The 12,324-nt window shown below is 36.0% G+C and overlaps 1 protein-coding gene across 7 annotated transcripts in view; it reads left to right on the forward strand.

The window, feature by feature from the left end:
- CFAP54 (cilia and flagella associated protein 54) overlaps nucleotides 1–12,324 on the forward strand; it is a 363,952-nt gene that overhangs the window by 247,572 nt on the left and 104,056 nt on the right. For all 7 annotated transcript variants that reach the window (XR_013522378.1, XR_004728978.3, XR_013522376.1 and 4 more), the window contains 2 exons: nucleotides 7,737–7,910; nucleotides 9,692–9,912. Coding sequence is in view for 1 of the 7 variants with exons in the window: in XM_017976307.4 (XP_017831796.4) it covers nucleotides 7,737–7,910; nucleotides 9,692–9,912 (395 nt within the window). In the remaining 6 variants the exon portion in view is untranslated. The remainder of the gene's footprint in view (nucleotides 1–7,736; nucleotides 7,911–9,691; nucleotides 9,913–12,324) is intronic.

Consider the following 12,324-nt stretch of genomic DNA (forward strand, 5'->3'; position numbering starts at 1 on the left):
TTTTGAATTCCTGGCTATACTTTACCACACCCAACGTAAAGCTTAACAGCGCAGTCTTTTTTGGATAGATCAGGATTTGAATTAGTAGTGGAATATTACTCAAGTTTCATAACCTCTCTGAATGAGCACCTTGCCTCATTTATAAATGTGCATACTGATGCTCCCACAGGATTTTCCTGAAACATAAATGAAGTCAAGTCAGATAGCACTGGCACATAGCATCAGGTGCCACTGGTCCCATTATTATCTGGCACTTCCTGTATCATTGGTTTCTGCTGTTGTATGAATCTTGGCGTCTGCCAGAATCCACACCATCTGAAGAGATGCCTTGAATTACCTGTCTCCCTCACCACTTAAGCCAGTTCCACCTTCAAGTCTTGCATGAATATACTGAATTTATTACCTAGTTTCAAGGAAATCTAGGAAGTGTCATTTTTATCTTTATAATTTCTTCAATATAGTAAAGCTCATTTGGAGGTTAAGATGAATGTTGAAGAGCCAACCTGGTACCTACACTGATACACTAACTTATTTTTCCCTTAAAAATACAAATACAAATAGTAGTATAACTACATACATAATAATGCTCCCTGCTCCTTTTTTTCTTTAAATTAATATAAATGTACCTTGACAATTTTTTCAAATCATCCCATAAGCAGCTTTTTAATGGCTATATAATATTCCTTTTGAATAGGTACAGCATAATTAAATTCATTAGTCTCTTTTTGATAGCTATTTATGTTGCTTCTACTCTTTTGCTATTACATACATCTCTACATCTTATACATTTATATCATTTTGAACCTATGCTAGTATATCTATTGGGTCAATTCCCATAAGGCAAATGTCTAGGTCAAAAAGTAGTTTCATTTATAAATTTGGTAATTTTTGCCAAAATCCTTCCAAAAAGGTTATGCCAGTTTGTACTCCTGTCAGCAGTTAATAAGTGGTCTTTTTTTTAGCATCCTTGCTGACAAAGGTATATTATAAACATTTTTTAAACTTTTGTTGATATGGTGGGAGAAAAAAAGTTCCAATTGAATTTGCACACCTCTTGTGAGGACTAAGGTTGAACATCTTTTTGTGAACTCTCTGCTCATAATCGTTGCCCATTTTAAAAAAATTTGGCCCTTAAGTATTTGTAGAAGCCCTTTACTATGAAAATCAACACTTTGTGATATTTATAAATATATTTTTCTAATTTTTCAGTTGTTACTTAACATTTTACATGACAGTTCTGTTCTATGAATAGTTCTTTATTTCTATATAGTAAAAATTATTGATATTGTTGATAGATTTTGGATTTCTGTCACAGTTAGAAAAGTTGGCTGGGTACGGTGACTCATGGCTGTAATCTTAGGACTTTGGGAAGTTGAGGCAGGCGGATCATGAGGTCAAGAGATTGAGACCATCCAGGTCAACATGATGAAACCTTGTTTCTACTAAAAATACAAAAATTAGCTGGGTGTGGTAGCATGTGCCTGTAGTTCCAGCTACTCGGGAGACTGAGGCAGGAGAATCACTTGAACCTGGGAGGCAGAGGTTGCAGTGAGCTGAGATCACACCACTGCACTCCAGCCTGGTAACAGAGCAAGCCTCCATCTCAAAAAAAAAAAAAAAAAAAAAAAAAAAAAGAAAGAAAGAAAAAAGAAAAGTTCTTCCTACTCAGATTCTTTAAATATCTTATAGAAATCTATTTGGAGTGTGGCAAATGGATATAAATTTATTTTTTCCAGATGGCTACCCTATTTCTGTACTTTTCTTTCAATTCTAATTGATCTGTCCATCCTGGCTTCAATATATTTTTTTAATTTTTGCAACCTTATAATAATATATTTAATATAAAGATAAGTCCCCATTCATTACTCTCTCTTCAGAATTGTCTATTATGGCTTTTTTGTTTGTGTGTTAACTCTGGAAGCAACTTGTCTAGTTCAAAAAAAGTCCTGCTGTATTTTTATTGGGATTACATTATATTTAGATATTAACTTAGAAATAACTTACATTTTTATTTTACTGAATTATCTTAACCAAGAATATTATGTGCCCTTTATATTTTCTAGTTCTCATCCCTTAGGGAGTTTTTTAAACATTTTCTTTGAATACATCTTGTACCTTTCTGGTTAGGTTTATTTTTAGAGATATTATCTAATTATTGTATTGAAAATTTAAAAAATTGTTTCTATTAGTTATTTTTATGTACAGAGGCTATTGATGTCACTATGTTTATTATCCTTAGAAATTTTTCTCCACTTGATTATCCATGAACAAGGTTGAAGTCGCCAAATATTTTCTGTAAATAGATAGTAAATATTTAAGTCTCCTTATTTAAGTCTTTATGGTCTCTGCTGCACCTACTCAACTTGCTGTTATAGCACAAATGGAGCCATAGTCACAATGTAAATGAATGATATCTTTACAGTGGTCTGGGCATGGTGACTCACACTTGTAATCCCAACACTTTGGGAGGCCAAGGCGTGTGAATCACAAGGTCAGGAGTTCAAGACTAGCCTGGCCAACATGGTGAAACCCCTGTCTCTACTAAAAGTACAAAAATTGGGCTGGGCACAGTGACTCATGCCTATAATTCCAGCACTTTGGGAAGCTGAGGCTAGTGAATTACCTAAGGTCAAGAGTTCTAGACCAGCCTGACCAGCATGGTAAAACCCCATCTCTACTAAAAATACAAACAAAAACAAAAACAAAACAAAAAACTAGCTGGGCATGGTGGCAGGTGCCTATAATCCCAGGTACTCAGGAGGCTGAGGCAGGAGAATTATTTGAACCCCAGAGGCAGAGGTTGCAGTGAGCCAAGATTGTGCCATTACACTCCAGTCTGGGCAACAATAGTGAAACTCTGTCTCAAAAAAAAAAAAAAAAAAATTAGCAGGCATGGGGGCAGGTGCATGTAATCCCAGCTACTCAGAAGATTGAGGCAGGAGAATTGCTTGGACCCAGGAGGCAGAGGTTGGAATGAGCCGAGAATGTGCCATCACACTCTAGCCTGGGCAGCAAGAGCAAAACTCTGTCCCACTCTCCCCCAGCCCAAATACCCACAAATCATGAATTTACAGCTTCATTAATTATCACAAGGGAAACACTCATGTAACCATCACTAGGTCAAGGAATAGAGTAAGACCAGTGCCTCCGAAGCTACATCATGTTCCCTTCCAACCTTTCTTCCTTCTGATTTATAACAGTTAGATTATTTTGGGCAGCTTTTGAATTTTAGATAAATGAAATAATACAGTTTATATTCTTTTTTGTCTGACTTCTGTTCACCCTCCTGTTTCTGTGATTAATCATTGGGCATAATAGCACAATGATTAATCACAGACTTAGTGTCCACTCTACTGTTGATAAACATTTGGGGTTATGAATAATGCTGCTATGAATTTTGTGCACAGACATATGTGTTTTTATAGTATGCCAAGGAGTGGAATTGCTGATCATAAGATATACATGTTTTCAGCGTTAGTGGGTATTGCCAAGAAGATCTCCAAAGTGGTCTTAATTTAAAATTTATTTTGATCGCAAAAGAGATTGAACACTATTATATATGGTATATTGGCTTTTGCATAGTTTTTTGGGGTGAACTTGTTCTAAAACCATGCCCATTTTTCCTGGGAGTTACTGTCTTTGGCTTAGAGATATGGAGACATTCTTGATGTACTCTGGATATAACCCTTTGGTAGATTATATGTATTACAAATATCTTTTCCCATTCTGTGTTTTACCTTTTTATTTAGTAGTAGTTTCTCTTAATTATCCAAAGTTTATAATTTTTATCCCCAATTAATAAATCTTTTTTATGGTTTGCATGTTTTTTGTGTTCAGTTTTAGAAATCTTTTCCTAAACAAAAATCATAAAGGTACCCTTCTATGTTTTTATCATTTGAAATCTTTCACATTTAGATTTATAGTTCACCCCAAAATCTATTTTTGTTACAAGTGTGAAGCTGAAATCAAGATTTACATTTTTCAGTTTGGATGTATAATTAACCCAGAGACATGCATTGAAAAAAAAAACCCTTCGTTACAATACTGCGGTGTTACATCTGTTGTAAATCAATTGTCCGCTCTGTGGGGTAAGAGAGAAGAGAGGGAGGGAGAGAGACTTTGACTAGCATCAGGCTTCTCACCAGCAATAGTAGATGCTAGAAAGCCACAGAAAATGAGTGTCAACTAAAGTTATATGTTTCATCAATCAAGTACAAGGGCCTTGTAAAGACTCCAGTGGTTTACTTTTGGTGAACTTTTTAGAAAGAAAGTTACTTCTTAAAAAGAAAGTTACTTGAGAATGCACCCCAGCACACAGGGTTGCATATGAAGAAAGAAGTAGATGTAATACAGAAAAAAGAAAGGAAGCGAGGAAGAGAGGAAAAGGGGAAAGGGCCCTCAGTGTTGCCTGCTATCCAGTGGTCTAGACATAAGCCAGTACAAATTGGAGTGGCAAGTTTGTGATCTCAAGAATGTCATCAGTAGCAGGAATGTCCGGACTCCAGGCAGTGGATAGAATGCCACAACAGCCAGATGATATTAGGAATATGGTGAAGAGTGCCAATATTACTTCTCTCAACAAGGAAGAAAAGGCATTCAGAAATTCTAGGGGAAAGTAATCTTGAAGAATTCATGGTCCAAATATGAAGCGAATTAGAATATGACATGATTAAGAGACTGGTGTGAGTAAGAACAGTCCATTGACTTTGTGCTGAGAACTTTATCTTTTGTGGGTCACAAGTTTTGACAGTGACCCTTAGTGAAAGTAATTTGGTCATATTGAAGTAAACAGTTCCTATACCATCATAATAATGTAAGTATTATTTATTGATTTTCAATTTATTGACAAAACAGTGAAGGGTTTATTATGGGTATAGAACAGAATGTAGATGTTACCAACTTTGGAAACAGAAAACCTGGCAAGGAGAAGCCAGGAACGGAGTGCAGGTACTATTAGAATACAGAGGACGACATCGGGAGATACTACCTGTGTTTGGTGGGACCAGAAAGCACTGGTAGAACACTGTCGATGTATATAAACAGGGGAACCGAAGACGGTGGTATCACTATAAACGTTTTGAAGTGAAGAGGAATGGTTTTATGAGCTAATATTTCATCTGTCACAGGAAAAGTCACCAGACCTATTTTCTAAAACTGATAATTTAGGAAAATGCTATAAGGAAATTATTTTAAGAGCTGGAACAAACTACTAGAGGAACTAAAGTACAAATGTTTAAAAATGCTTCTCTCTGGGAGAGGGAATTTTATTTTTGATTATGTAAATGTTTGATCAAAATCAGCAGCATATTAAAAGATACCTCATGTCAAATTGGATTATTTCCAGAAATGCAAATGTAATTCAACATCAGAGAATCTGTTCAACAGAGTCACTACTTTAACAGATTAAAAGAGAAAAATAATAATCATCTCAAATAGGTACAGAAAAATTCAATAAAATTCAGCAACCATTTATGATTCTAAAACCAGGAATTTAAAAAATTAATTTTAAAAAGTTACAAGTGGGAAAACATGCCTACTGTATTTATAATCAATATTCAGATGCAAAACTATTCCCTTTAAAATCAAGAGTAAGAAAATGCTATTGTTATTTTGATTCATGATTGTTCTGGAAGTCCTACCCTGCACAATAATATAAGAAGGAAATAAGAAGTACAAAGAATAGGAAAGAAGAATAAAGCCATCATTCACTACAGATTATTCACATAGACACTTCCTGAGAAGTATAGGCAATCAAAATATTTAGCAAGGTTGTTGGATGTAATGTTTATTTCTATACATTTTTAACAGGAAATGTATTTCAAAAAGATGTTATTGCAGTAGCTACAAAAATATATAAGACCTCTAGGGATTAATCTAACCAAAGTTGTGAAACAAATTATAAAATTTCATTGAAAGAGATAAGAAAACATACTGTGTTTATAGTTAAGAAGGCTTGGTATTGATAAATGCCAAGTATTCTAAAAATGATTGATAGATTTAATGTAGTTTCAGTAATAGGTTTTATTTTGTGGAATTTGACAATCTTATGCCAAAATTTATATGAAAGAACAAAAGGTAAGATTGGTTAAAAGACACCTAAAAAAGAACAACCTAGTAATTCCACATCCAGGAAGTTAGTGCATATATACACCAGGCAATATGTACTCAAATATTTATAGCAGCCTTGTTCATAACAGTAAAAAGCAAAATAAAACAAAATTAGAAAGAAATCACATGTCCATCAATGGTAGAATAGCTATATACATTATAGGTTTATAAATAGATATATAAAATTTCAGTATACTGAAATAGTATATAACAACAAAAAATATCAGTGAATAACAGCTACCTGCATTAGCCTGGCTGAATTTTCAAAGAATAGTGTTTAAAGGAAAAAGAAAATCATAGATAAATGCATACAATATGATTCTCTTCCTATAAAGTTCTAAAAAGATAAAGTTAATGTTTTATTTATTACATGTTATGTAATGGATATGTTTAAAGAGTCAAGGACAGATAATGGGATTAGCAACACAAAATTTTGAATAGTGATTATTTCTGGGACATGAGCTCAGGCAGCAAGAGTGAAATGGGATTAGAGAGAGGCTTATAAGATACTTCCAAAGTGCTGGGAATTTGTATTCTAAGGCGGATGGTGAGTACATGGGGATTCATGTTATTCTAGAAAACCTGCATGGGCCATTAACGATAGAAGATTCTATTTATCTTCCTTTTTTTGCTTCCCAGAGACAACTACTATTCTAATTAAATATTATATATGTGTGTGTGTATATATATATACACATAAATGATACAAATAATATTGTTTTCAAACTTACATAAATGGTATCATACTACCTGGAACCTGCTTGTTAACTCTGTATGTTTTCAGGATCTATCTATCATCACCCTTATATTGCCCATTTTAAAAAAAAGTAAAAGTCAGAAAATCAAAAGCCCGGAGAGGCCCAAGGCACAGAGAGATTCAAGGTCACACACTAGTGAGTGTAAATCTGGGATTTGAATATCATAAGACTATAAATATAGTGAGACTCCACACTACATTCTCTCCCTTATAGATCTAATTCATTCACTTTAAATGGCTTCAAATGATTAGACTCCCATTTATATTTTAACATTTCTTTTTTTTAATGTTACAAAAAACACTGTGCAAAACTTGGTACACATATAGGGGTATCTGTGTTTCCAGTTTTCTTAGATCTGCCAAATTCCTTTCCAAATAGTTGTCCTCTCAACGTGTGAACATTCCAATTTCTTCACATTATTACCAATATTTATTGTTTTCAGAGTTTGTTGTCTATCAGTTCCTAACGGATGTGAAATGGCATTTCATTTTAATTTGCATTTTTATAATTTTTAGTGATGCTAAAAGTTTTGGTCGTTTTGTTTTACTTTTCTGTGAATTGCGTATTGATATTCTTTGCCCACTTTTCCTATGAATTGCCTGTTGAAATTGTGTTGCTTGACAGTTGTTGATTGGTGCAAGGTGTTTACACATATCAGAGAAAGATAATTCATAAATATATTTTAAATATCTTTTCTCAGTCTGTGGTTGGTCTCTTGGTGTTTGGTGTCTGAGTGATACAAAAGACTTTTAAATGAAACGTAGTGTCATGTGTCAGCCTTTCCTTTATGAGCTGTGCTTTTTTTCTATTCATGATTGTTTTTCAAGGAAAACATAACATTGTATTACAAAAAATTTTTTTCACTTTCAGATAACTACCAAGTCGTCTTCCAGACTTCCTGTACATTTTTGTACCAAAATGATGATGTGTATGACAGCACAGATGGTAGAAAAAAGACTCAGACCAAAGTAGATATTACATGGATCCTTCTCCTGCGCTACTATATCCACCTTCAGAGGATTAATAATCTCAGCAAACTGCTAGGTAGGTTTTTGATGTGTTACGAGAGAACATATTTCTTTCTAATTCTTGTTTAAGTCATGTTTCTTGTTGGGAATTATAAGATACTTTTGACATCTTCCTGAGTGACTGTTATCAGAAGATGAAAATTTCATGGGTTCTTAACCTGGGATACATGCATCCTTGGATGGAATGTAATTGGTTTCAGTGTAATTGGTTTCTGTAGAAATTCTATATATATTATTTCATATATTTAAAAACATTATGATAAGGAGGCATCCAGAGGCTTTCCAAGTCGACTGCCAAAGTAGTCCATGGCTCAAAGCAGTTAAGAACTAGTGATTCCAAAGTGACAGTTTATAAAATAAACAAGATGACATTTTGGCTTTAGAGAAAGAGTGGTCCAGTAGAGAAAGAGTGGCATGTCAAAGGGAAGAGATGCATGACTTCAGATGGGATATTAATTCCATGGAGTTTTTTTTTAAATCATTTTAAATCATTGGTTCTATCTAAAGAATATCCAGGAAAACTAATAAATTCTGCTTCACATCAGTCCTTCTTGTGATTGTGTGACATTGTTATGTTTTATCTGTGCTCATGATGTTGGTGATCCAGTGTTGCCCATCAGTGTGAACAGTCAGAAAAGACAGTTTGACCCATGCCAGGGCACAGTAGTGGGGAAACCAGCAGCACAAATAGGCTGAGTCATAGGGTTGCTAAGCACAGTTGCCAGGAGCTAACAAGCTCTTAGAGAGGTTTCAGGGCAAAATGGTTCATGGTGATGTGGGCTAGAGCAAGGGAGGTTCAGAGGGGAAGAACATGGACAAGTCAGTGCAGCCAGTCCTGGTGATCCCTTGCCCCACAGCCACTCTGCTTACCTGCTGGCACTTACCACCACAAGTGCCATGTCTCACTGCTTTTCTGCCCTGGGCTTTCTTTGAAGCTACTGAGGTTTGACCAGCCTGCAGGCAGGGTTTTCACAGACCCAGGAGTAATTTTCAGCTATTGAGGTAGGGAGCTCCTAAATAAACATGCCAGCTTCTCAGGGTTTGCCAAAAAGTCCCCAGTGGGACTCACTGCCCAAGGCTGTAGCCCACTCATTTACTTGCCCTTATTGGCTTTTTTCTTTTCTCTGTCACACTTTGCCCATTCCCTCACTTATGCTTGAAATTACTTTTCAAATAAACTATCTATAAATTCTTTAGGATCTATTTCGGGCGAACCCAAAAGAGAATAGGTACATGGAACTGTGGCACCATGGTTAATACCTAAAACTAAGCATTATCCTCATGTGCCTCTGAAATTTTCTTTTTCTTTTCTTTTTTTTTTTATTTTGAGACAGAGTTTTGCTTTGTCACTCAGGCTGGAGTACAGTGGTGTGATCTTGGCTCACTGCAACAGCTGCCTCCCAAGTTCAAGTGATTCTCCTGCCTCAGGCTCCTGAGCAGCTGGGATTACAGGCACGCCCCACCACAACCAGCTATTTTTTACATTTTTAGTAGAGACAGGGTTTTGCTATTTTGGCTAGTCTGATCTCAAACTCCTGACCTCAGGTGATCCAACCACCTTAGCCTCCCAAAGTGCTGGGATTCAGGCATAAGCCACGGCGCCTAGCCTGAAATTTTCTCTTCCATGGCAAGAAACAATTCCATTAGTGTATAAGTTCTGAAAACAGAGAAATAATTGGCAGCCTCTAGCGGGGGTGGGAATATGTAAAGATAATGGTTACTGAGCAAGTGCCAACGATATTGAGATCATCCTGTTTTCTAACATGAACCTAAACTAAGGTATTTTTCTTTCTTAAGCATCTGCAACACCAGTTTCTGGAATTTCTTTGCCAGATGATACACTTCTCACATCCCTTTACAACTCTGAGTTGATTTTGCGCCAGAAAGAAGTACATTATTTCCTTAAAAAATTCTTACAGCTGTATTCTTCTTCTTCAATTGATGAATTTCCAAAAGAACTTCTTTGTCTGGAAAATCCCCCTCTTTCAGAAAAAGACTTACGTGAATCATCAGCCAAGGTAATGTTTTAAAACATTATATATTTACATAAAGCTTCTTAGAATCAGCCTCATATTTCAGGAGGAAGCACGTTAACTTTCATGCTGGCCCAAAGATTTCGAGTTCGCTCAGGTTCTGGGGAAGGGTCATTCCCAGGTTACCATGTGGATAGGACACCAAACATCCTGGGATTTTAGGACAGTTCACATTTCAATGGTTCAGTCTTGTTCTCACCAGTCTTTTAAAATGTCTCAGAAGTGTCTATATTCCTGTACAAAACAGCATCTTTCTCAAGCAGCCATTTTTGCCAAGAAGTTACACAAATATCAGTATCATCGCCCTAAAAGAAAACTGCACTGAGAGTTTCTAAATCTGTGCTCAATTTCTGTTCTTTGTTTTTTTTTTTTGAGATGGAGTTTCGCTCTTGTTACCCAGGCTGGAGTGCAATGGCGCCATCTTGGCTCACCGCAACCTCTGCCTCCTGGGTTCAGGCAATTCTCCTGCCTCAGCCTCCTGAGTAGCTGGGATTACAGGCACGCGCCACCATGCCCAGCTAATTTTTTTTGAATTTTCTAGTAGAGACGGGGTTTCACCATGTTGACCAGGATGGTCTCGATTTGTTGACCTTGTGATCCACCCGCCTCAGCCTCCCAAAGTGCTGGGATTATAGGCTTGAGCCACCGCGCCCGGCCCTGTTCTTTGGTTTTAAATGTGTAATAAAAATTATTCACTGTGGGTACCTTTTGCAATCATGTGAAAATAATAGAGGTAACACTTTTTTAAAAATTAAACGTGTGAAGTCTTTTTATTTGGAAAAGTGTTTTAAATTGGATACATTTCCCCAAGATATGTAATATGGAAAATTTTTAAGGTAGTGATTGTAGAGACATATAAAGAGGAATATAAATGGAGACTTTTTTAAAAGTTAAAGCTACTAAAGTCTTTAATAATAGTAGTTTGGATAAACTTTCAAAATGAATGTGTTGAAAGATACTGAAAAAATAAAGGCTTTTATTTTAAAATAAGAATATGTATTTGAAACTTGGTATTCAAGTAACCTGTGTTGAATACCTACTGTGTGCCAGATACACTCTTAGTGGGAAGAAATGATGGATAAAGCCTAGTCCCTGTACATATAGTCTCGGGGTGGTAGTAGAGAAACAGTGATAGTGTTAAAACAGAAGAAAGTTACTTTAGGCCTGGCTCGGTGGCTTATGTCTTTTAATCCCAGCACTTTGGGAGGCTGAGGTGTGTGGATCACCTGAGGTCAGGAGCCTGGCCAACATGATAAAACCCTGTCTCTACTAAAAATACAATAATTAGCCATGTGTTGTGGCGGGCGCCTGTAATCCTAGCTACTCAGGAGGCTGAGGCAGGAGAATCACTTGAACTCGGGAGGTGGAGGTTGCAGTGAGCTGAGATCTGCACTCCAGCCTGGGCCACAGAGTGAGACTGTGTCTCAAAAAGAAAGTTACTTTATTTCAGAGATGCTTTTTTAAGAGAAAATGGCAGGATTAATACTAGCAGAAATAATGTGAAAATTAATATGTCTTAGTTTCACTTGCAGTACTCTCAGTAGGGTTGATTGGCAAAGTATAGATGAAAAGTGAATTATTTAAGAGAGAGATGATAAGTCATGAAGCTTATGACCACAAGAATGGAAAGGAAGAGATGGCTATAAAAGATATTTGCTTAAGTAAAATTGAAAACAACAACAACAAAAACAGTTTTATGACTCTTTGGAGGTGGAAAGTGAAGAGGAAATGACTAGAGCCTCTTGTACCATTCAGAATGTCTGTCTGTGATCACTAATGCATGGTGACATCATTAGCACAGACAGGAGCAGGAGGATGAGCACATTTTTCTTCTTTGTAGATACAGAATTTGAGACGCTTGTAGAACACTCAAATGGACATAGCATATTGTAAGCTTCCAACACATATTTGTGAAATGAATTTGTGAAAAGTGTACAGAATCCTTTCAAAACTAGAAAAAAATCACTAATTTATTTTGAATTATCTCTACTTTAGACTTTACCATTGAACTCTTCCTAATTTTTATAGCTGTAGATTTTCCCATATAAGATATGTTCATGTTGCTGTTGCCATCTCTCCCAGAGAAGTTCCCAGAGAACTGAAAATGTGGCTTGTTTCATAATGGTGACCCTTGCTCATCTTATCCTACTAGAATATAGCAACCTTATGTTTCGAGTAGATAATTGTAGTTTTTAAAAAATCACTCTTTTGAACATTTCTTCGCTTCTCAAGAGTCAGATGACTGTTAATAAATTGTAGGTTTTTAAAAGTAGTAGAAAGACCTATTAGGATACTTTTAAGAATCCAATTAAAGAAATAATTCTCAGTTGGGGTTATGCAGTGGCCCTCCGTGCAGTGTATTGAAAGCACATTGGAAGATTTTTCAAAGCACTTCTC

The sequence above is a fragment of the Callithrix jacchus genome, chromosome 9, assembly GCF_049354715.1.
Source record: "Callithrix jacchus isolate 240 chromosome 9, calJac240_pri, whole genome shotgun sequence".
NCBI lineage: Eukaryota > Metazoa > Chordata > Mammalia > Primates > Cebidae > Callithrix > Callithrix jacchus.